At 43.9% G+C, this 24,118-nt stretch overlaps 2 protein-coding genes across 6 annotated transcripts in view; both read right to left on the minus strand.

Moving 5' to 3' along the window:
* Positions 1-573: 573 nt before the first annotated feature.
* On the minus strand, positions 574-16,236 carry BCL9 (BCL9 transcription coactivator). Its single transcript, XM_066261743.1, has 7 exons — positions 16,100-16,236; positions 14,873-15,189; positions 13,484-13,673; positions 12,118-12,217; positions 6,059-8,300; positions 4,575-4,835; positions 574-2,897 (listed from the first exon to the last, which is right to left on the minus strand). The coding sequence occupies exons 1-7, from the start codon at positions 16,150-16,152 to the stop codon at positions 1,780-1,782; spliced, it is 4,281 nt and encodes a 1,426-aa protein (XP_066117840.1). The 5' UTR covers positions 16,153-16,236; the 3' UTR covers positions 574-1,779.
* The window catches only part of LOC136326190 (uncharacterized), an 82,369-nt gene continuing 74,426 nt past the window's right edge, over positions 16,176-24,118 (minus strand). For 4 of the 5 annotated variants that reach the window (XM_066261745.1, XM_066261747.1, XM_066261744.1 and 1 more), the window contains exons 2-3: positions 20,712-20,800; positions 16,176-16,412 (exon numbers count right to left, since the gene is read on the minus strand). In XM_066261745.1, the coding sequence (XP_066117842.1) occupies positions 16,176-16,400 (225 nt within the window). In that variant the 5' untranslated portion in view covers positions 16,401-16,412; positions 20,712-20,800. Of the gene's footprint in view, positions 16,413-20,711; positions 20,801-23,431; positions 23,498-24,118 lie in introns of those variants that run through there. The other variant, XM_066261749.1, reaches the window with a different exon arrangement.

A 24,118-nucleotide genomic window follows, 5' to 3' on the forward strand; every position in this document is an offset into this window, starting at 1 on the left:
CAGAACAAATCTAACTGCACAGAAACACAAACAGCTAGTCCCTTCGACACGTCCCTCGCAGGACACACACTGGAGTGCTGAAGGCATGTGCGGTGGGAAGTGAACTGTGCAGACTGAGGGCTGGCAGAGAACATTAAGCAGGCAGCAAGGCAGGGAGATGGAAAGGACCAGAAACCCACAGACTACGCAAACCTGTGATTTGCAGGTTTAGTAAGTATATTTTTCCTTAACAAGATCCAGGGATCTTTCATAACTTATTCTAATGACTATACCTTTGGCCTTAATTTCTTCACACCATTGAATTGGCTCTAAAAAAAAAATGCTAGTGAAGACCATTAATAGCTCTATAGGTAACATTCAACAGTAGGGACCAAGGTTGCTCCTCTGCCTTCAACTGGGATTTCATGGCTGAGCTAAGAACAGTATGGGATAAATCTGTAAGATATTCAACAGCAAGGAAGATATACAGTACTTCCCCTAACCTAAACCCTATCCATCAACTCCAATACACAGATGCTCTGCTTCTCAGTCATGTGGCAACAGGAATCAAAATAAATAAAAAAGGCAGGTCAGTTTTGTAAGAAACAATATATTTTATTTTTCTGACACCACAGCTCTGGTGAGTGGTTTGTACCAAATTTAATGGAGTTTACACAGAACATTTTACGCATGGGAGGGGGGAGGGGAATAACCACAAAATTAAAAACAAAATCCTGGTAGCTTTTAGCATCTGTTCCACTCCCACATTAATAAAATTCACTTGGGAATTCCTAATAAAAGGCAAACAAAAACCAAGGTAGGAAGGAAGGGTATACTGGGGAAGAAAGGACAGGGGAAAAGAAGACCCAGAGACAGGCCCCCCTCCCAAAGCCAGGACTATGCCCAGCATGGAAAGCGAGCACTTGTCAGATTTATTTCCCCAAAATAACACCGTGTATTGCAGCTGCCAAGGGGAAAAAGAGAAGAAGGAAGCAAGGGTCACCCATGGGAACACAGGGAAGAAAACACACTTAACCAAGAAGGTTGGCAAGGGTGGCGGGGACGAGAAAAATGTGAGTGGGTTTGCAGACTGGGAGAGACAGTGCTGAAGAGCACTTGAACTGAAAAACAAAATGTCCTAAACGTCATTATTTTTCAAAAGAAAAGTTTTTCCCCTCCCCCCACCCCTCGCTGAACTTAGTTCCTTTTTTTGTGCTTTTCATTAATACTCTGCTCTGAGGTCGTAGTTTGGTTTTTCTATACACTGGAGTTGAAAGAAAATAGTCCAAAGATCTGAAGATGGATTCTCCACCTAAAGTAAACAGCCCAGCATTCCTGTTCTCCTCTCGTCCCAAAGACTAAAGTCTCTGCTACAATCCCTTTTACAATATAGTACAGTACACAAAAAATAAAGCCCAAAACAAAAGTCAAAACCAGAAAAGAATCCTGGGAGAAGCCAGTCCAAAGGACGTAAACATACAGAGAATGGTGCAACACATGACTGATGGCAATTCTCAAAGCACAGCTACAGATTCCCAAAAGTAGGTGCCATCATGGGATACCCAAGTCCACAAAAATAATTTTTAAAAAATAAATCTTAAAAAAAACACACCTGTTGATTAAATGAATCATTTGTTTTCAGGTAAATCCATACATTCTCAAATCCCCCCTCCCCCAAAGCAGCCCTAGGCGCTCTGTTTTCCTATTGCGTGACCAACAGTCTCCTGGAACTCCCCCAAAGCAGCTCTCAGGATCTGAAATCTCATCTTGACAAGGATCGGCACATCCAATCTTAGCAGCTTAAAACATCATGTTTCCTGGATTGCCAGGTCCTTGGCTAAATCCACCCATGCCCACATCAGTGGCCATGCCCCGGGGCCTCATCTGTGGGGGGATCATGATGTTCTGTTGGGGTCCCATCATGCCCTGCATGGACATCATCATGCCTGGAGAGCCCACAGGCCCAGGGTGGGTATAGAGCCCAGCAGGTCCCCGATCCTTGCCAGGAATCATGCCCACAGCAGCAGCTGGATTGCTCATCAGGGTAGGCTGGCCTGGCATTGTGGATTGTGCTGGTGACATCATCCGATGGTGAGGTCCCATCATGCCTTGCTGGAGAAAGGCTGGTGGTCTTATTGGATTGTGGCCTGGCATGGTTGGAGCTGTCCCAAGAGGGATGTCTGGAGTTCCTACAGGCCCTGGACCTCCCATGCCAGGTAATGCTAGTCCCATTCTGGGGGCTTGTTCGCCCATCATCCCCTGTATGTGCGAAAACCCAGGCCCAGGACCCTGGGGCTGTTTACGACCTGGGACTTCCCCTCGAGGGAAATATTGCAGTGTCTGGCTAGGCTTCTCAGATGGAATAATGCGAGACAGATCAAACTCAGGGATTCCGGTGGCTCCAGGTCGAATGACCTCCTGCAGGTCGGGGTCTGTAAACACTGAAGGCATGCTATTCCCCAGGACAGCAAAGGAGTCAGGACCCCCTGGGCCTCCAGGCTTACAAAGTGCTGCATCTGCTGAACTCGGGGGCAGGTTGCTGGGGCGGCCAAGGGAACCTTCTCCTGGGAAACCCATACCTCCTGGGAAGCTGCCCTGCCCCCCACTGGGGCCATTGTGAGGGAAAGGAACCTGTTGTGGAGGAGACTGTACTGGAGGGAAGCCCTGGGGAAAGCCCATTCGTCCTTGAGGTACCATTGGAGGCTCCTGGGACCCATGCCCCATGATAGGATTGTGTGACATCAAGCCCGGCCCCATTGGGACCCCATGAGGAGGTATACTGGGTCCCATGGCATTCGGAGAGGGCATCTGATTGGAGTGAGAAAGTGGCTGGGTCATTCCCATTGGGCTGAGAGTTGGCATCGGGACCACGGGGTTTGGACCTGAAATTCGAGGATTCTGTGTATTAATGCCCATTCCTAGAAAAATAAAAATATCAAAGGAATCAACAACTGAAAGCAACTCAGGAGAACTATAATAAATCAAGTTAACAAAAAAATTATTGTGCATCAAATGTGCATGGTACTATACTAGGAAAACATGCAACACACAATCCCTGCCCTCAATAAGATTTAATACTTAGGGGCACACAAACCAACAGCTCTATAATAAGACAATATAGCATTGTCTTAAATTATATGATATAAAAGTATGTGGAAGACTGGAAGAAAATCTCCTATGTGAAAAGTTACAAATTAATATGCAAATGAGTACACAGTCTTCTTTATTGGAGATATCTAATATAAAAGCAAACAATTTGTGAATGACTTAAGTATGGTCCTTTCTTGAGAAGGAGGATTAAGTAGTTCTATGGGTCCAAGAATCAGAAATAACAAGAAAAACCAAACAGGCCTTCATCAATTGACTTCTGGCATTATCATTTTATATTGCCTTACAGAGAGAGGGTTTCACACTCTAGGTTATATGAAACGTTAAAGAAATGGTCATTTTTAATGAAAAAGGAAAACGTACAGATTCTATTATAGTCTCCGGGACATTTAAATTGGCCTCTATAGAATTACCCGAGTGTGTAAAAATGATGCTGTGCTGTCCACACGCTATATCCTAACCTGATTAATCAGGATGTTGATGAACAGCATTCCTAAAACCAGATGGCTGAAAAGTTATGGTCTCTATGCTGATCACCCTCATCATTCCAGATTATTTACCTAGTGTTTAGTAAGATTTGGGGACAGGAGGTGGAGAGGAGTGAAGGAGTAGAAGAGTGTGGAAGAAATTTTCTCTCTCTATTCCTAAATAGAGTGCTTCTCCAGGAAACAGGGGCTTTCCACTGTCTGAAATCTTGTGGCTGCTTGTGGTCTGAGGCTGCCTTTTAGGAAAATCCTTCAGAGCTGAAGACATCACAATCAGCATGTTAAAAAGAATCTGCTTTCAGTGTTGCTGCAGGAGAACCGCCCTGCCCCTAAAATTCCAGGTAACAGAAACATCAGAACTTGTATAAAGAACTGCAAAAAGCCCTGGCCGGTTGGCTCAGCGGTAGAGCGTCGGCCTAGCGTGCGGAGGACCCGGGTTCGATTCCCGGCCAGGGCACATAGGAGAAGCGCCCATTTGCTTCTCCACCCCTCCGCCGCGCTTTCCTCTCTGTCTCTCTCTTCCCCTCCCGCAGCCGAGGCTCCATTGGAGCCAAGATGGCCCGGGCGCTGGGCATGGCTCTGTGGCCTCTGCCTCGGGCGCTAGAGTGGCTCTGGTCGCAATATGGCGACGCCCAGGATGGGCAGAGCATCGCCCCCTGGGGGGCAGAGCACCGCCCCTGGTGGGCGTGCCGGGTGGATCCCGGTCGGGCGCATGCGGGAGTCTGTCTGACTGTCTCTCCCTGTTTCCAGCTTCAGAAAAATGAAAAAAAAAAAAACTGCAAAAAAACTTGCTTTCTTATAAACACCTACTGAATCAGCTAATAAAAAATTGTTATTGTTAATCTTCCTCTAGTCAAGGAACTTAATTCTATTGAAACTCAGGTGGTATATTTTTCAACTTGTTGAACCTCCATCTACTGAGGTCTATAGTCATCGAGAAAACATGCAAGAAGTTTTTCTCATCTAGCACTTGCTCCACATCCCGTCTTCATGATTTCTTACCTGGCATATTATTCATTGATGGCAAATTGGGAGAACGAGCTGGAGGGGAGTCGTCATCTGAGCTGGCCACAGTCTTGATGGCATCATGGTATAATGGGGTAGAACTGGGCATTGCAAACTTGGACATTCGAGACATCATAATGGACAGTGGGTTCTGGGACAGAGTCGGTTCTGGAGGCATGGTGTAAGGTGTGCTAGAAGGTAAACTTCCTGGGATATTCACAGAGGCAGACTGGCTGGCTGCAGGAGGTGGGGGGCCACCTAGGAGAAAAAGCAAAAGAAAACAAAAGTGGGCAGGGAATTAAATTCCCCTTGAAGGGTAGTGGTCCTATGATTATGAACTAGCAAGGCCAGGATGAGCCAGAGGAACAGGACAGTGTTATTAGACCCAGGACACAAATCATCAATCTTCTAGTCAGGATCCGTGTGTGTGCAAAGGGAGAAGGCAGCATGATGTGGAGGTGACAGATCGCAGAGGGGAAGACAAACATACCATGAGTGTGTTAAAAATATTAGTTCAAGCTTGGGAAAAACATGGCTTACAGACAACTATTTCACTGGTAAGAATGTGAAGTAAGTGGAATGTTCCCTTGTAGTTGCGATTCAGAATTCAACTCAGGGATTAATTAGTATGCTGTGAGGCCAGACTAATGTTCTGACCCCAGGTACTAACCCATCACCCTACACATGCTCTTGATTAATTTCCACAAGATGCTGAACTAAAAAGGTCCAAGGGGCCTGTTCTACTGAATGGCTTTGTGAATTGCTATCCAACAGAGAAAAACACTTTGGCTTGTAGGATAAATCTCCTGTCTTATTCTGATTGTAGTCTTTCTCAAGTGGAGATAGCTTGGACCTAGTATTTACACCTCAGTGCTCATCTTCCACTGACTACCTCTGGTCCCATTCACAAAACCACCATCATCAGAGCTTCTCCTAGGAGGAAAATACCAATAAATGATAGTTGATCTGTGAGAACAGCAGTCTACCAAGGAAAAGATTTTGGTAACTTTCTGTGGTCAACACTTATCTATGAGAACCACTGAAGCATCTCAGCAGCTTCCTCTCTCCTTGGGATTATACTCAGAATCTCTTGACTTGAAGGCGGCCCCCTGAAGTGGGTGGGTCTAGTATTTAAAGAAGCCAGATTTATCCAATGTTGACATTTTATTTTGCCAACATGTGTTAACTGTGCAAATGTAAATTATTCTGTGAAATGACACAAATTTCCCAGTCTCCTTTAACAGTTCTACCTGACAAATATATTCAGCACTAGGAGCCTGTTTTCTTTGCCAGGATCAGACACTTGTGCAGCATAATCCCATGGAAGTACTGGTCATGCACCTGGCCAACAAATATGTCTATCTTGGCAAAGGCCACCTCCTCTGGTTGCACTATCAAGGTAGGACACCAGCAAAGTAAATAAAACAGGCTTTTACAACCTCCAGCTATACGGTGCAATTGTGCGGATGCAGCATACTGACCTGACTCTACACTTCCCAGCATGGCTGGGGAGGCCATGGTGAGGGGTGCTTTATGGTTTGGAGGGATCCCGGGACTCTGAAGGGGAGGTTTCGGAGAGGAGGTCCATCCAGGTGACGGGGCAGGAAGTGATGGAGACTTGAGGTGAACAGGCGAAGCAGCAGCAGACCCCAAGATAGGGGGGGATTTAATGGAAGCCGCAGCAGCTGGGCCCGCCAGCATGCCTGCCAGCTGCGATGGAGTCTGGGGGGACTTGAGGTTCCCAGAGGGTGAGCCCAGCATTGGTGACTGGACTTGGCGCATTGTGGGAGATTTCAAAGGGTTAATGCCTGGGGAATGCACCTGACTGCCTACCACAGATATATCCAATGGCTTCCGCCCCAGGCCACGCTGAACTGGAGGAGCTGTGTTGAGGCTAGTGGGGTTACTGGAAGGGTTGAGAGGTAGTGGTGGCATATGACTGAGCCGGCTGTTAGTCCTTTGGTCGGGCCCAATTGATTCTCTGAGGTTCCGCAAGCCACTGTTGCTGCCTGGACCCTGAGACATGGGAAGGAACGGCCTGGGGCCCATGCCATACTCTTGCTGAGGGTGCTCACCAAATGGCAGAGGCACCATCTTCTGCTGAGCAGGCAGCATGTCTGTGCCACTGGGGCGTAATTTCATCATCTCCTCAGGGCCTGCCCCAGACTCTCTCATCTTCTGAGGTAACATCTGAGAGTTGGATCCCATGTTGACATTTAGACTGACATCTCCCTTCATCCCACTAGGAACCATCCCAAACTCAAGTTCCCGACCAGGGCCCATTTGTGGGGGTATTCCTTTTGCAAAGTCACCCCTGGAAGGACTCAGAGGGCCCTCAACTGGTATTCGAGGGAAAATAGGATTATTCCCAGATTCCATGTGTCGCTGGGAGCCTGGGATCATTCTATTCACCTCCATGCTGGGCCTGATGCTTTCCATGCTCATCCCTGGAGGAAGACCGAGCTGTTTCTCTGCCAGCTGCTGTTGAAACATCTCTTCAGACAATCCCTGGGGGTTTGGGAAGCGTTCCCCTCGCCCAGGGCCACTGAAGACGCCCTGGCCGGGGGGGAAGTTTCTACCATCGGGGATTTTTGGCACATCATCTGGCCAACTGACCCCAGAAAGACCTGGTCTAGACGCTGGGTTGGGGACATTTGGCCCCTCCATTTCAGAGTTTATCATCCCCGAAAAGCCAGGGAGGCGCATCTGGGTCCCTGGCATGTTGGGATGGGGAGCCATGCCCCTCGGGGGCAGAGAATGTGGCATGTTGATCCCATCAGCAAATGGCTCTCCGGCCCCAGGTCCCCAGCCTTCACCGGGGTTCATCTGGTATGGAGGGGGAGGCCCTCGGACCACTCCCCGAGGCCCATGCTGATGGACCATCATGTCCTGGAGGGAGCACTGCTGCACAACCACTTGTTCCTGCTTTCTCCTCTTCTCTTCATAAAACTCCTGCTGCAATTTCAGCCAAGCTATCTGCTCAGGGGTCATATGATCCAGGTGGTCGGGTCCCATGGGCCCAGACTGAGAGTTCATGGAAGGTGGAACCATTTCATCTGGAGAAAAGGGCACATCTCTATGTCCTTGAGGGCCAAATGGAGCTCCCAAGTCTGTCCGGGGCCCAGGTCCCTTACCTAGGCTTTGGGATTGAGCCATCATGGCCTGTATTGGCCCTTCTGGTTTTTTCTGAGGTGCGTCTAATACCCCAGAATTCTGCTGAGGTCCACCACTTTGTCCTCCTGTGAATTCTTTCTCATCAGGGAAAAGCATTCGTTGGATATCTCTGAGCGTCTGTAAGGAGCGCTCCCGGTGCTCCAGCTGCTCCTGAGACAATCCATCGGGGTTCTCTCCCAGTGTGGGGGCCTCTCCACTGGCAACTGGTGGAGGCGGGGGAGCTTTGGGATCTGCTGAAGAGCTATTGCTCCCCTGGGAAACAGGGGTCACTGCTCGGTTGTTGGGCGTCAAGTTGGGCCCGGTACCATCGGAGGGCAGTGGAGTGGAGCTGGCAGGACTGCCCACAGAAGGAATCAGTTTGCTTTCTACCCCAGGACTATCCCGGTCCAGGGGATGTGGGGGTGCAGCAGGCTTAGGTGCTGGTGCCGGAATGGGTGGAGTTGGCTGCAGTCTGATAGTCTGGGAAGAATTCTGGTCCTGGTTGGCTGGAGCTGGGGGCTGTTGTGGGAGAGGTTTCAGATCGTTCCGAAGGGCAGTTATCTGTGTGTTCTGAATAAACAAGATTTAAAAAGTCATTGGTAAATTGAACAGAAGGGCAATTGAAAGAGCAAGATATGCGCCCTGGCCAGGTAGCTCAGTTGGTTAGAGCATCACCCCAATATGCCAAAGATGCGGGTTCAATCCCTGGTCAGGGCACATATAGGAATCAACAAATGAATGCATAAATAAGTGAAACAACAGATCAATGTTTCTCTGTCTCCCTTCCTGTGTCTCTTATCATTAAAAAAAAAAAAAAAAAGTGAGATGCCTGACCAGGTGGTGGCGCAGTGGATAGAGCGTCGGACTGGGATGCGGAAGGACCCATGTTCGAGACCCCGAGGTTGCCAGCTTGAGCGCGGGCTCATCTGGCTTGAGCAAAAAGCTCACCAGCTTGGACCCAAGGTCGCTGGCTCCAGCAAGGGGTTACTCGGTCTGCTGAAGGCCCACGGTCAAGGCACATATGAGAAAGCAATCAATGAACAACTAAGAAGTCGCAAGGCGCAATGAAAAACTAATGATTGATGCTTCTCATCTCTCTCCGTTCCTGTCTGTCTGTCCCTGTCTATCTCTGCCTCTGTAAAAAAAAAAAAAAAAAAAGTGAGATATGGTAGGACTCATCCCAGTCACACAAATTTACACTGACACATTCTATAGAAATTGCTCATGTAGTCTGACCAGTGATGGTGCAGTGGATGCAGCATCGACCTGGAAGGTTGGGTCCCCAGTTAGAAACCCTGGTGTCCTGAGCTTGAGCATACTATCATTAACATGATCCCAAGGTCACTGGCTTGAGCCCAAAGGTCGCTGGCTTGAGCAAGGGGTCACTCACTCTGCTTGAGCCCCCTAGTCAAGGCACGTATGAAAAGCTCAATGAACAACTAAAGTAAAGCAACTATGGGTTGAAGCTTCTCCCTCTCTTTCTCTCTCAAAAAGAAAAGGAAGAAATTGTTCACATACAATCCCAATTTGGACATGGAGACATTCTGACTTTTTTCCTTCTACTTTACTGTCAAATGGCATCCTCTTCCCCTCACTGAAAATTAGGTTTCAATAACTTTATAGGCATGCCAGGGAGAGCCACTCTGCCACAGTGAATACTTATGAGTATCTATTTCAAGAAACAGGTTTGATATCACAGGTCTACTATGTGTTTGATTCAGGGCGAGATTAGTTTCTTGGTACGTGGGAGGCTGTATCTAACATCTTTTTCTTTTTCCCAAAAGTATAACTGTGTATGCAGACATCTCACTGTCAATCAAAAAGCCTGATGTTTTCAACTAAAAGAGAAAGTACTTGTCACAGCTCCATCCTCTACCAGCCAGAGGCAGCAGGCAAGGCCGTCTTCAGTGTATCCTCTGGCAGGGCGACGACCAACATGTTCCTCTCCTTGAGTTTCCAGGCAGCCTGACATCTCTGGTTTGTTTTCAGCTTGTGATCAGAGTCCATATTTGATAAGAATTTGTACATTAACTGTAGTAAGATAATTTGTAGGCAGGAAGCGTCTGTGGAGAAATCTGAAGCTATCTAGCTCATAGTGTCTCTTGATCTGTTCTTTCCAAGAAACAGCAGATTGTCCTTTTTACAGGCTAGATGATCACATTTTTATTTAAGTACTAATGCTATTCTGAGTCCTAAATAAAAGTACACTAACCTGCAGCAGGTGACATGGATGCTGCCAGTGTTTGAAAGAAGGACCTCCATGTTCTGCGTACTAAATCTTGGCACCGCTCAAGGTTCTAAAGAACAGAAGGGCCCAACCTACAAACTCTGCCTCAGGGATCTTTCACCAGCTTCCAGGGAGCAATATGATCCCTTTTTGATGTCCATTTGCTCCTACCTGTTCACTTAATCCAGTTTGTATTTATAAAACCCCAAGGCTCTTACTTATATCCTCACTTTCTCTCTGTAATGTTTACCTGTATGTAAATTTGTACATAAATCATTATGTGTATCTCTGCCTTGGAACAGTTTGTGTTGCCTTAAACACAAAGACACATCTCTGTTCACATTCTGTGACTATGTGTATAAACCTTTCACTTGCAGGTATCCATGCACATATGTCTCAGAGACGGGTGACTAGTGTGGGTCAGGAGTACCTGAACCGGTAGGACTTGGTGTGGTCAAAATGTCTCCCACTTCCCTGACTCCTTCACTGCAGTGTGGAGGTCACCTTCATTTCCTTCCACTGTCATTTTAAGTTTGCTTTTGTTGATCAGATTTTGTTTGTTTGTTTGGGGTGGCCACTGATTTCACATAGGATGACCATGACAGAAGAAATACTTAAGTACCACGCTTTTTACTTTAGATTTGGAGCAGTGGTGATTTGACTATTCCCAATATCCTGCTTAACTCCTTTTGTGATTTCATTTTAGTATCATAGAAGGTGAGGTGAAAATTGTATTAAATCTGTCATTAAGTCAATAAAACACTAGTTTGAGTTGCACTGTATTCTGTGCATTCTAGGACAATATCACAAATACACACACACAATTTTAAATATTAAATATATCCATCTTCTGCGCTTAAGTAGTATAGATATATGAGGAACATGAAATTTCTTCTCTAAGTCTAGGAATACTCCAAGCTGTTATGTCAACAGAAAAGGACTTTGTTGATATAGAACATACATAAAACATCATCTATTTTATCCTAAATTGTCACTTCAGTCATTGATTGCCATTTAACTTTTCACATGTTCAGGACTGATCCCAATATAAAATATTATGTTTCCTGAAAGCAGAAACTGTGTCTTGAACCTCTTAGTGTCCCCACAGCATTCAGTAGAATGCCATGACAATGCTAGGCACAAGAGATACCTTTTGGTTCAATGTGAAGCACTACCTGTATTAAAACAACCATTGTATGCTTTTTCTAATGTAGTTTATATTAGGGGCTTAAGTTACAGACAGGGTACAGACTAACATTTTAATGTTGGAAATATCAAGCAATTAAAAGCATTCAATGGGTCCTGGCCATTTGGCTCAGCGGTAGAGCATCAGCCCAGCATGTGGAAGTCCCAGGTTTAATTCCTGGTCAGGGCACAGAGGAGAAGTGACCATCTGCTACTCCATGCCAGCCCCCCCTTCTCCTCCCACAGCTATGGCTTGAATGAGCAAGTTAGCTCCAGGCACTGGGGATGGCTCCATGGCTTCCCCTCAGGTGCTAAAAATAGCTTGGTTGCCAAGCAGCAGAGCATCGCCCCGAGATGGACAGAACATCAGCCCCAAATGGGGGTTGCCAGGTGGATCCCCATCAGGGCACATGTGGAGTCTGTCTCTCCACCTTCATGCCACTCACTAGATTTTTTTTAAAAAAGCATTCAATGGTACTCTCACATTGAAATAAATAAAAATCATTTTGAAAGTCACCAAGACTCCCTGATTTATTTATGACTTTATTTATGACTCTATGACTTTATGATTTACTGGCATGTATTCTACTATTGTAGTTTTTTAGTTGTCGCTTTTTTCTGTTCTTCAACTAACTCAAGAGTGTTTATTTAAAGAAAAAAAATTCTGCTCTATACACAGGATCTGAATTCAGATTTTCCCAGAGAGTTAATGAAGGAAATCCTAAGATATCTATATAACTCCTGTCTTATTTTGCACTTTTTCCTTTCTAGTAATTCATCGGTATACCAGCATGCTGGTAGGAAAGGCCAGTGCAGTATGATAGGCCTCAAACAACACAATCCCAGAATTAGGTTAAATGCCCAGAGTGCAGCTTATAACATCAGGACTATTGCCCTATCGATGATGTTCACCATCTCCCACTTTTAATCGCCGCAGAACCTTTAAACCACTATTCCAATTCTAAAACAACGTACCAGAGGGGCTGTGCTTCTCTCTGTCTTGCTGTTCGAGATGTTCTGGATGTGGAAAGAGACAATTGTTTCAACCTGGCCCTTCAGTACTGCTTCTGCAGCTCTGCAAAGACAGAGAGATGCAAACAGTGGGACTTGTTTCTAGTTCAGTAACTGTAAATCCAAAGCACTTTCACCCCAGATTGAACTTGTAAGAAGAAGAAAAAGTATAAAAAACCACCAGAAATGATGAATGAGAAGAAATCAGCATAATGAGAAGAAATGTTTTCATTATATGTTTACCATTTACTGTCAAATTTCTGAAATTAAAAGATAGCCATTAGCAAATTTCAAAAGAGGCATTAAAACACCCCAAGATTTTTTCCCTCAAACCAATACACTGTGGTGGGTGTTTTATAGAAAATCCTACTTCAAAATCCCAACCTAAGAAGGGAGAACATGAATTCTCACAACGCTTATTGATAAACTACATCAAAATTCACTCTGTATCTTAATTTAAAAATCTTTAAAAACTCAGAACACTTATGTATGGTATATTCACTTTCTTTAAATAAATAAATAAGTAAGTAAGTAAAAATCCATCCATCCATCCATCCATCCATCAGAAACACATGTACCAAAATGTTCAGAGTAGTTATCTTGGTGAATTCCAGAGATGGTTTTATTCTTTTTAGTTTTTCTAATTATTATAAAATAGACATGCATTGCTTATGTCATTTAAAAAAGAATACTAAGTTGTAGAAAAGTGTATGGTGCAATCAATCCCTTTCGTGTTTAAAAAGGTATGTATGTATACTTGCATAAGCACAAAACATGTATTTCCGGAAGGAAAGCCGAGGAAGTATCGCTGTGGCTGCCTCTGGGGAAGGGGTGTAGGGGTAGGAGGTTTATATTTTATTTCAGCTTTTTCTATGCTGTTAGCTTTAAGTAGTAATAAAAGTGGGCAAACATTTTTTTTAAAAAGGATCTATTTTCAATGAGAATAAGAACTTACTGTATTTCCCCATGTATAAGACACATCCTTTTCCAAAAAATTTGAGGTCTAAAAACTGGGTGCTTTTTATACAGTGGTGGTAGATTTATTTTACCTGCATTTCCCACTTTTCGCACTTGTTTTTGCACTCTTTGTTGAAGACAGTGATTCATCATCAGACACAGATGAGGACAAGCTAATGGATGGGAGTTGTGACAGTGATGAGGAGTTGTATGAATTTTATGAAGAATAAAACTTGAGTTCAATAACTTTATGTAATACATTTTTTTTCAAATATTGGGCCCCAAAATTAAGGCGCATCTTATACATGGGGAAATACAGTAAGTGCCCAAACACACAAGCCATGGCAACAGCAAGACACAGCCATCAACTTACTTATTGGCCATCTCAGTAGAAAACACATACACCACTTTGGCTGGAGTCTTCTGAGCAGGTGTGGGCTCTGGGGCAGTAGTCTGGCCATGGGAGGGGGTGGAAGACCTTGGGGCTGTAGTATTTGATGGGGTCATCGAGTGTGGTGTGTGCTGTGAATCCTGGGACTTTATATGGTCAGCAGAATTACATTCTAAAAGAATGAAAAGACTCATGTCATAAATAAAATAAAACTCTCTTCTGCCAGCATATTCAATACATAACACAAACCCACCTTGAAAATTTCAAGGAGGAAGTAGTTTGCTAAGACCTCTTCTACTCATAAAAACTGAAATATGCTTCTCCATAAATGACTCATTATAAAGCAGTGTTCCCCCACCCCCTTCTCTATCACGCATCCTTCAAATATTAGCATATATGTCCCTTCTTGGAAACCTTTTGGAGCCTCTTGGACTGAACTGGATACCCCTACTGGTTGAACCCACATTCCCCTAACTTCTCTTATTTCAGCATTTAGCATTTTACAAATTTTATCATAATTGCTTAATGGTCTAATGTCAGTGAGGACAGTAACTGTATCTGTCTTCTGGGCCATGGCAGTGCCCACAACCAGCATAGTGCTGGCACTCATAACAGGCTTCCCACAAACACCTGAGGGAGGAAGTAAAGATGGGTGAACATTCACCCAGGTTTTCATTTCTAATTTGGGTTGGGGAATCACATTTCCACTTCTCAAATATTAATTTTATGTTCTAGTCTGTAGTTAAGATTTTTGGTTTATCAAAAGGAAAAAGGCATAAAACCACAGCCCCTGGTCCCATACTCTTTCTGGCTCACCCCAGATTCATGCTTACCAAATCTCTACCACATGTAGCCACTAATTCCTACCACACTGAAATCAGCTGTGACAAACCCGACTAGTGCCAGGGCTTCCCCTTGTGCCTATAACTCTGGCAAAGTGGCAACCAGACAGCACAAAACCCAAGACTTGGAGGATTAATCTGATGGAGAAGAGGAGAAGAGGCAAGAAAAACTACTCTAGTGTAGGCCACACACATAGAAAAACTAGAACTACTGGCTCAATACTCAAGTACAAATAGTACAGAAGCCAGAAACTTCCACCAGAAAATGTTTTGGGCCATGAAACATGTGACCGTACCCCAAAAACACCAGCATCCTCAAGAGCAAGAATTCCTCAACAAGGTGGTTCCAAACTACTCTTTTCAGTACAGGGGAATGAGAAGAAATAACTCCATCGTAAACCACAAACTCCTGAATCTGACACCTACTCTCTCCACTTGGCTATTAGCCTCTCCAACATCCACCAATATCAGAGGCCTGCCCTCAGGAATACCTACTTCCCTCTGAGTCTCAAAGATCTTATAGACATACCTTTAATGTCAGAGTCATCGTTTGGAGTCCCAGGATCTCTCTGATCAAAGGAGTCGGCGGAAATACTTCGCTCCCTTTTCCCCTTGCCCTTGGCACCATTTCCAGCCCCATTCTTCAGCCCCATGCTCCCACCTGGGCCAGGGAGCACTTTAGGGGTATGGCCCCCACTCTTGGAGTCACAGGGGGATGGCTGGGACTGGCTGGCTGAGCCCCCCTGTTTACCCTGATTGGAGAATTTGGAATCCAGCTGGGGGTTTCCAGATGGGGACATCACTGTAGGGGGACGAACCATCACCTCCTGCTTTGACTTAGGGCTACTAAAAGAGACAAATAACAAAGGGAGATCAAACACTGGATACATCTGGTCAGCATAAATCAGAGAAAAGCAGCTTCTATCATGGGTCAAGGAGAACTTGAGGACTCAGTAACCAACCCACGTTTCACCTCAGCTACCTTCTTGTTCCCTCCACTCCTGCTCCCACTCAGAGAGGAGGATCAAAGACATTGGCCTAACAGGTCTCACGAACCCTAGAGCCACATGGGGACCCACCCATTTCTAGGGCTTCTGTCAATAAAGGACAATGGTTTCTATGTACACAGAGAAGTGACTCTTACACTAAGACTAGCAGAGAGTAAACAAACAGGCATCACGAAAATCAAAATACTACCCACCCCCCACCCCGGCAGTGGATGACAGGGGACAGCTATAATGGAGCCCAGCTTCCCTGCTGGAAAATACAAACAGGTCCAGGAAAGCAAGGACCCCCGTTGTGACTGGCAGCATACCCTCCACCAAACCCCCTAACAAACAGCATCACACCAGAGTAGATACACTAACCACTGTCCTAGGAGATCAAGAAAAATTCTTGTAAAATGTCAATGTAGATACTATGGACCAGAAGAAAAAGCTTCACAGTCCCGGCGCTGTTGTTTTAATTCAGGGAACTTCGGCCTCCTCACCATTCCAGGCCTCAGTTCCCTCATTTGCCAAATTTAGGACATTGTGTTTTGGTGAGGAGGGTATGATAAGAAAAGTGGTCAGGGGATAATGCACAAAAGAATAAGAAAGAAAAACTCTAATATAAACATTGCCTGTTTACTATTCTATTACTATCTACTTATCTATTTTCTCTTCCTTTCCCTATTTGGGTCTCATTTACTTCTAGTTCCAAACATTATTCCACCTACAACGTGCCCAAGGGGCCATGGGGCAGCTCTTGCCCTTACCTCTGTGTGTTTCCTGATGGAGAGTTCCTCACTTTAGGGTTACTGGAATGCATTGATTGAAATCCTGAGCTTCCAGTCACAAACCAGGACAGGCTCCCCGAGTTCCTCTCGGGCTACAGCAGAAACAACTGCCGAGGGCAGTGGCAGTGGCCCACTGCTTGCTGGGTGGGACCCTTAGCGCTGGCCACCTGTATGCCTTTTTCCTCTTTGTTTTCCTCTGCTGTGGAAGTGGGTCCTTTCCCCTTGCAGCTCCAGCATTCTCTGGGTGTGTGCCTCCTGCCGCCAAAGGAAAATCTCGCATCTCCAGGGTACACTGCGAGAAAAGGCCACCCAAAAGAAGTTGGGAACAAAAACACAAGAGACAAAACACCCTTAGAACAGGATCACGGTTAAAGCACTAGCCAACTCAACAATGTGAAAGCTAAGTCATTCCTCAGAAAGGGTAATGTTCATATTCTGGCCTGAAGGCTCTGGTGCTAAAGCAGCTGAAGAGTGACTAAGACTCTCTGCCAAGCATATGAGCCTCCTACCCAAGCAAGCATCATGTACCAGGCAGATTCAAGAACATTTTGATCTTGAGTCACATATTCTCCCTTACATATCTCTACTTCCAAATACAATACTCTCAGAAACTTGTCTTTCTTTTTGCAAAACAATGCTTTGAAAACCATTGAGTACTCCAAATCCATAACAACTATCTGGTGTTTCACCTCTGATGACAAACAATGGCACCAAAATGAAACAAACCCATCCCGACTTTAAACCATGAAACAACTTAATCTATTTTATATTCTCAGGGCTTTGGGGCAGGGAGACATTAATGGAGGTATTTCTGAAATCAACCATTGAGCCAAATACAATCAGTTCTTCCCTCTGATTTCCATGATCTTTCCATTAAATTATGCCAAGTATGTGTCTTGTGTTCTCACTGCTTAATGACAAGGACTGCAGGCATGGGTAAGCATCAGAATGATCCATAATGCTGAATGTAAAAGAACATCTTTGAAGGCTAAGATATTTTTTAAGCCAGTTTGCAAGGCTAATTTGAACCATAAAGGTCAAGAAAATATTCCCAAACCTAGTCAGAGAACAAATGAGAAAGCCATTCATTTAGGGAAAATATGGTTCTGTGTAACCACTGCTCCTTCACCTACCTCCTTACTTTCTGGTGTTTCGCCGATGGGGTACAGGGAAGAAAGAGGGTATCAGATGCAGGAATAGTGGCTAGAGAATCAGAGAGTCAGGAGTAGCTCAGGTGTGACAGCCTACATCTACTTTGGGAGAATCAAGAACTGGACTAAAATTGAGAGGATTAGTTATATTCTAGGTTTTGGCACTAAGTATGATCACTGTCAAGTGTGAAATGTCTGCTTCATTAAGAAGTATGCAACAGTCCCAGCTACTTTAACGAAGGCACAAAAAGGAATTTATTGACATTCTAAGGCACACAACTACATTCTTTTCTTTCTATGTGAAGTTAGAAAAAAGAACTAGAATAAAATACTACAGAATATTTCTATGACAACCTTAGGAGAAAGAATCTCCCAAAACATTTTGGTCTTGCTTACATTTAAGGTTGTATTTTTATTCCCCAACACTTTCAGTTTTTGTTTGTTTCTTTCTTTCAGTTGACTAATAAATTGATTGTAGTTGTCAAGTTTGACAGACATAATCAAAAACCATTTTGTAACCTCTCACTAAACATCAGAAATCACTGGTAAAATAGAAGTAGCAAATGCATCTTGCCAGGAGAAAGCCATTAGAAAACGTTTACCACAGGGAAAGAATAGTTGTTCCCACCTACATAGTATCTTCCTGTAACTTCTTCTAGTACCTTCTGTCTGCATCACACATTCTAGCACTCAATCATATGTCCTATTGAATAGTCTACGTGTATATTGTATCCCCCTATGAACATTGTGTTCTCTGAAGACAAGAACTTTGTTTTAAAGTTCTTTGGTTTTTATATACTACTCAGCCTAACATACTAAGACGGTGGTTGGGCCCTCAGTGACTTATTCGGTTTCTCTCACAACAGAAACACCTGGCATCTGAGCTGTACTCTTCTCCCAAAGGAACTCAAAACATATTTAAAATATCAAATCACCTCAATATGTCAGGCATTTCTAATGAGCTAGTAGCAAAGATTATTTCTAATAATAATAATACTGTGAACGTAAAACACTATTATTTTCAAAGTACTTCATACAGTTTCTCATTCTCGCAATTTGGTCCAACCTCATCAACAGGCATTTTACGGAAATGGACAGAGCACATGCATGTGAATGGCTTCTAGGTGTCCAGCCAGTGCTCACTGACCTGGCACTTTGCTCTAAGCCACCTCCTTACCATTATTTCATGGGTGGAGAGACAGCACAGACGGCTGAAACAAGCCCATGGGTTCACCTAGTGATGGGGAAAACCCAATTGTTTCAACCCCTAATTCATGAAAGTAGCTGAAATAAGTCGCCGTAGCTTCAGCCTCAAAACAATTCAGCAAACTCATACTCAAATCAACTGAGAAAAAAAAAAAAAAAATCAGCCAAGTATCTTATCATATAGTTCCAAAGAATAAAATTGGGCTTTTCAATTCCTACATTTGCAAGTTGGTGCTCAACTGTTTACTTTTAAGGAATGGAAAAGATCTTTAACAGAATGAATGGTTAATTATAGCCAGAGAGAAATTATTTACTCCAACATAACTAAATCTCCTAAATCCTTAGATTTGAATATACAATGTTCCCCTCTTAGTTTTTAATTTTCCCCCTCATTTTTTCTTAAATAATACTTAAAATATTTACTACGTGTCAGTCAGTCTTATAAACATTGTCACTCAATTTACAACCACCCCAGAAGGCAGATACCACTGCTATCTCTATTTGAGATAAGAAACTGAGGCTCTGAAATATTAAATGATTTGTCTGAGTAAGTTGGGTTAAACCTTAGTAAGAGATACAACTGATACTCAGCCACCCATCACTGTAATGTCAAAAGTAAGGACTTATTAAAAAAAAAAAAGTAGGGACTTGTGGAATGAGGTGAGCTGGTACACATACAGTGCTTAGCAGTACAAAACAGCATTCAGGTTAGCTATTCCTATGACTCCCACTATTGTCTAGAAGGCTCACTTGCCTATCATCTCATACCTTCTCCATCCCCAACTATCACTTTCCTCCCTCCCCACTTCTATTGCATGGTCTTGCCCCGGACTTAATAGGGAGAAGAGAAGTCACCAGGCAGGAAGTCCTCGCCACCAAATCCGCAAACCTATTTTCATCACTACCTATCCCCTCTTTCTACTCTATTATTGAAACAGAGAAAATAACCTACTTTTCCCCAAAGGTATTCCATCACATGTGGTCTATCCCCAGCTTACTGAGAACTCTTACTCTTTTCTTTGGCCATCCCCTCTATCTCCTACATCTCCTGAGTATTTCCAATTAGCATTCAGACATGTTGTAATATCTTCCAAATTCAATAATAATAATAATAATAATAAAGCAAAACACAACCCAGCTCTAGCATTCTAATCTCCTTCAGAGCTAAGTTTCTGTACAGAGTTGATGGGACACACAGTCTTCGCTTCCTTGTCAGTCACCCTTTAACCATTTTAAACAAACTTCTACCCACAGATTATGGAAATCACTATTTTTGTTAAGGTCACCACTGGCCACTTTTCTAACATCATCTTATTCCATCTCTCAGAGCTTGCCAGTTGTTCACTTTTTTCTTGAAACTCTCTTCTAAGCACTGTCCACATACATTAGCTCATTTACAGGCACCCCAGAAGGCTGCTGCCATTCCTGTTTCACAGATGTGGAGACTCTCTCTCTTGGTTTCCAAAGCACCACACTATCCTAGGTTTTCTCCTACCACTCCAGTCTCTCTTTGTTTCCTTTGCTGGACCCTTTTCTACACAATCTCTACCATGTAGAGTTCCTCAGGACTACCCTAGGTTCTCTCCTCTTTTCACTCTGTAAGTTCTCTCTATGCCAACAACCCCCCATTATACACGTCCATCTGCAGACCTAGACCTAGACATGTCCAACTGCCAACCTGACCTCACCATCAATGTCTCAAACTTAACAAGATCAAATATGAATTCCTCCACTCTATGTAGTCTCTCTCCCAAAAGTGCTTTTCCTTCAGTCTTCCACATTTTAGTCAATGGCACCTTCGTCCACCCAACTCATGCCAGGAATGTGGGAGTATTTCATCTCTCCCCTACTCTAACTCAAATACCAAGTTTGAATATTTTGCTGAAATCTCAGCTTCGGTGTTTGTTCTTCAGAGAGGAAGGATACCTGAATGCCACTAATGTCGATGAAATTCTCTATTACATTCTTTTCATAGCGTCCTATTTTACCTTAACAACATTTTCCATGTTTTTATAATCTTAAGATCATCTGTGTAACATTCATCTCTCTCACTAGGCTCCATGAGGCAGGGACCAAGACTGATATGTTCATCCCTGTATTACTAGCATTTACCACAGTGTCTGGTACATGGCAGATGCTCAGAAAATATTTGTTGAATAAAAATGGAAGTTCTTCCCCAAGATTATCTCTCTTATCCAAGCATGCTTTCTAGTAGTATCCATCAGCCTACTTACCAAAACCCCCAGGGTCACGATATTGTAGTGCTCATCCTGGAGGTGAGAAGTTGGAGTCCAGGAAGCCCTGGCTTAAAGGTGACCCTCACCTGGATGAGGATAAAGAAAAATTCTTAAGTGGATTTAAAAAATCAACAATATCATTTTGTTACTGAATAGTATAAAAGAAGAACAGGTTTTTTTATTTATTCTAGAATATGAGTTTAAGAGGAAGTTGTCATCTCCCATGTCAACAGAATGAGTATAAAGGGTATATTTTACAATCAGTAGATATTTCAAGGCCCTGTGACTTTCCCTCCTTCCCAACTGCACATTTTATTTTCAGAGACTGGAGAAATATTAAGGACAAGTAAAACTGATTTTTCTACTTTTTAATTTTCTGGGCATTTAGTAAGAAAAAAGACTATTTTTGCTTCTGCATATTCCTTATTAGTATAGAGAATTAAAAGCCGATTGTAAAGCTGAAAGAGACAAAATTCCAGATATACTTTTGAATTCACAGAGTGAATACCATTCACAGCTCCTCCCAACTCTTAATTAGAACTCTACATGGCAAGCATTCAGCAAGAAAAATTTTTTTTTTTTGTATTTTTCTGAAGCTAGAAACTAGGAGAGACAGACAGACTCGCGCATGCGCCCAAACGGGATCCACACGGCACGCCACCAGGGGGCGACGCTCTGCCCACCAGGGGGCGATGCTTTGCCCTTCCAGGGCATCGCTCTGTTGTGACCAGAGCCACTCTAGCGCCTGGGGCAGAGGCCAAGGAGCCATCCCCAGCGCCTGGGCCATCTTTGCTCCAATGGAGCCTCGGCTGCGAGAGGGGAAGAGAGAGACAAAGAGGAAGGAGAGGAGGAAGGGGTGGAGAAGCAGATGGGCGCTTCTCCTGTGTGCCCTGGCTGGGAATCGAACCCGGGACTTCCGCACGCCAGGCCGACGCTCTACCACTGAGCCAACCGGCCAGGGCTCAGCAAGAAAATTTATTCTCACTTTTGGGGGAAGATGGGGCTGAACAATTGGGCCACATGATTTCCTTTGATTGAGTGCCTACTGTGTGCAAAATGCTATAGTGAATTGAGCTACTTTAGATAAGTTGATAAAACTCAGGTTCTTGTCAAGCAGAACAATGTCCAAGTGTCCTTGTAAATTAGAATTATAACACTGGGCCTTCCCATTTGCCCAGAATTTATAGTTTTAAAATTGCAAGGAAGAACCAAGTTCCAGAGTGTCTTAAAACCAAATTATTTAGAAAACTTTAAAAGAAGACTCTACAAGGTTATAAGAAGTTGTAAATAAATTCACAAATTAATCTGACCAAGGCCAGAATCACCTCTCTGATTCCAATTTCAACTCTTCCAATGACCCTTTCCCACTTTACTGCTCCAAGAAGTCAAGTTTATTACAACTATGCCACGTTTAACAAGTTTTTATAGGCTATGACCACTGCTCCATAAAAGGTATAGTATCGTACAACCATGCAGTGGCACAGTGGATAGAACATCGGCCTGGGATGCTGAGGATCCAGATTTGAAACACCAATGTTGCTGGCAAGAGTGTGAACTCATCTGACTTGAACACGGGGTCACTGACCTGAGCATGGGATCATAGACAGGACCCCATGGTGGCTGGCTTGAGCCCAAAGGCCGCTGGCTTGAAGCCCAAGATCGCTGGCTCAGCTGGAGCCCCCTTGTCAAGGCACATATGAGAAAGCAATCAATGAACAACTAAGGTGCTACAACTATGAGTTGATGCTTCTCATCTCTCTCTCTTCTTGTCTGTCTATCCTCCTCTCTTTCTTTCTTAAAAAGAAAAAAAAAAAGGCATAGTATCAAACTTTCAATGTGGAATTAAAAGGCCTAAGGATTCCACTCCTTGCTCATTTTTAACTTTTGGCATGCCAACTACTAAAAGGCTTCCTCTCAGAAAAAGGAAACAATAGGAAGAACCAAGCCTTCCCCAACGTGTGGCAAAAAGAAAACCACACAATGGGCATATATAGAAAACCTTGGCACAAACAAAATACTAATATATGTTCTCATACAGGGTAAAAATACACATCCATCATCCTTCAAGCTACCAAATTTGAAGCAAGCAAATAAAAATGTATATCAATCTAAAGCGTTCTGACAAAATTTAAGCGTTCAAATATAAATTTTAACTATAGCTATCTAAAGTAAAAAAAATCTCAGCACAAATGTTCCCTTTTTTGTGAAATTCCCTTTGATTCCCAACTACTCCCAGGAATGTCCTTCATGGGCCCACAATATTATATTCACAACATTGTTATAACAAAGGTAAGACTGTATCCTTAGATATGCAGGCAGGGAAGTCCTGGAAATAAAGTTCACCATCTTAGCACCTGACATACCACAGAGAATAAATGCTGGTTGACCCATGTAGGATAATGAGTGTGGGGCTTGAGCATTACCACCTTGCTTCAAAGTCACACCAAATGATGACATGACAAACATCTGGTAAACCGTTCACAACCTGCCTTTCCTATGAGGTGCATTACTGCAGAAGTCCCTACTCTAATAAAAGTATAAGGTAACTGCACTGACAGTTCTGACTGGCTTTTTACCTGGTAACATTGCCTTAGGAACTGCTATAATAATAAACAAAGCAGTTTTAATTTACAAGATACCCTACAGAAAAAGACACAAAAATACAATATGCTCAGATTAAATCACAGAAGTAATGGGCTCACCATCAGGCTCTTTACCTTTCAAGATGTCAATTTGCTATCTCTTCTACACTGGGACACAAGAACTTCCCAAGAATGATCTCTGCCTCCCACATAGATGGGAAGTTTTAGGTCAAAGTGGAATAACAGGCCCTGGCCGGTTGGCTCAGCGGTAGAGCGTCGGCCTGGCGTGTGGGGGACCCGGGTTCGATTCCCGGCCAGGGCACATAGGAGAAGCGCCCATTTGCTTCTCCACCCCTCCCCCCTTCTTCCTCTCTGTCTCTCTCTCCCCCTCCCACAGCCAAGGCTCCATTGGAGCAGAGATGGCCCGGGCGCTGGGGATGGCTCCTTGGCCTCTGCCCCAGGCACTAGAGTGGCTCTGGTGGAGGCAGAGCAACGCCCTGAGGGGCAGAGCATCGCCCCCTGGTGGGCAGAGCCTCGACCCTGGTGGGCATGCCGAGTGGATCCCGGTAGGGCACATGCGGGAGTCTGTCTGACTGTCTCTCCCCGTTTCCAGCTTCAGAAAAATACAAAAAAAAAAAAAAAAAAAAAAAGTGGAATAACAACAGTTAGTCCCAAATTCAGTCCTACAGGAAATGGAATGGAAAAGTTCACACCCCAATTCACACTAGTTAAAAACAAAACAAAAAAAAACAAAAAACACCCATTCCCTAAGGAGCTGAGGCCAAAATAATATTTGGAAGAAAACGATTAGGTCTAGATCAA

This window comes from Saccopteryx bilineata, chromosome 2 (genome assembly GCF_036850765.1).
Source record: "Saccopteryx bilineata isolate mSacBil1 chromosome 2, mSacBil1_pri_phased_curated, whole genome shotgun sequence".
NCBI lineage: Eukaryota > Metazoa > Chordata > Mammalia > Chiroptera > Emballonuridae > Saccopteryx > Saccopteryx bilineata.

What these genes read in the sequence shown, in the direction of transcription:
- BCL9 (XM_066261743.1), bottom strand. Translation starts at nt 16,152, where the DNA reads ATGCATTCCAGTAACCCTAAAGTGAGGAACTCTCCATCAGGAAACACA. An exon ending in TCTACTGAGATGGCCAATAA is followed by an intron (nt 12,218 to 13,483) that starts GTAAGTTGATGG and finishes CTGTCTTTGCAG; the next exon opens with AGCTGCAGAAGCAGTACTGA. An exon ending in AGAGAAGCACAGCCCCTCTG is followed by an intron (nt 8,301 to 12,117) that starts GTACGTTGTTTT and finishes TTGTTTATTCAG; the next exon opens with AACACACAGATAACTGCCCT.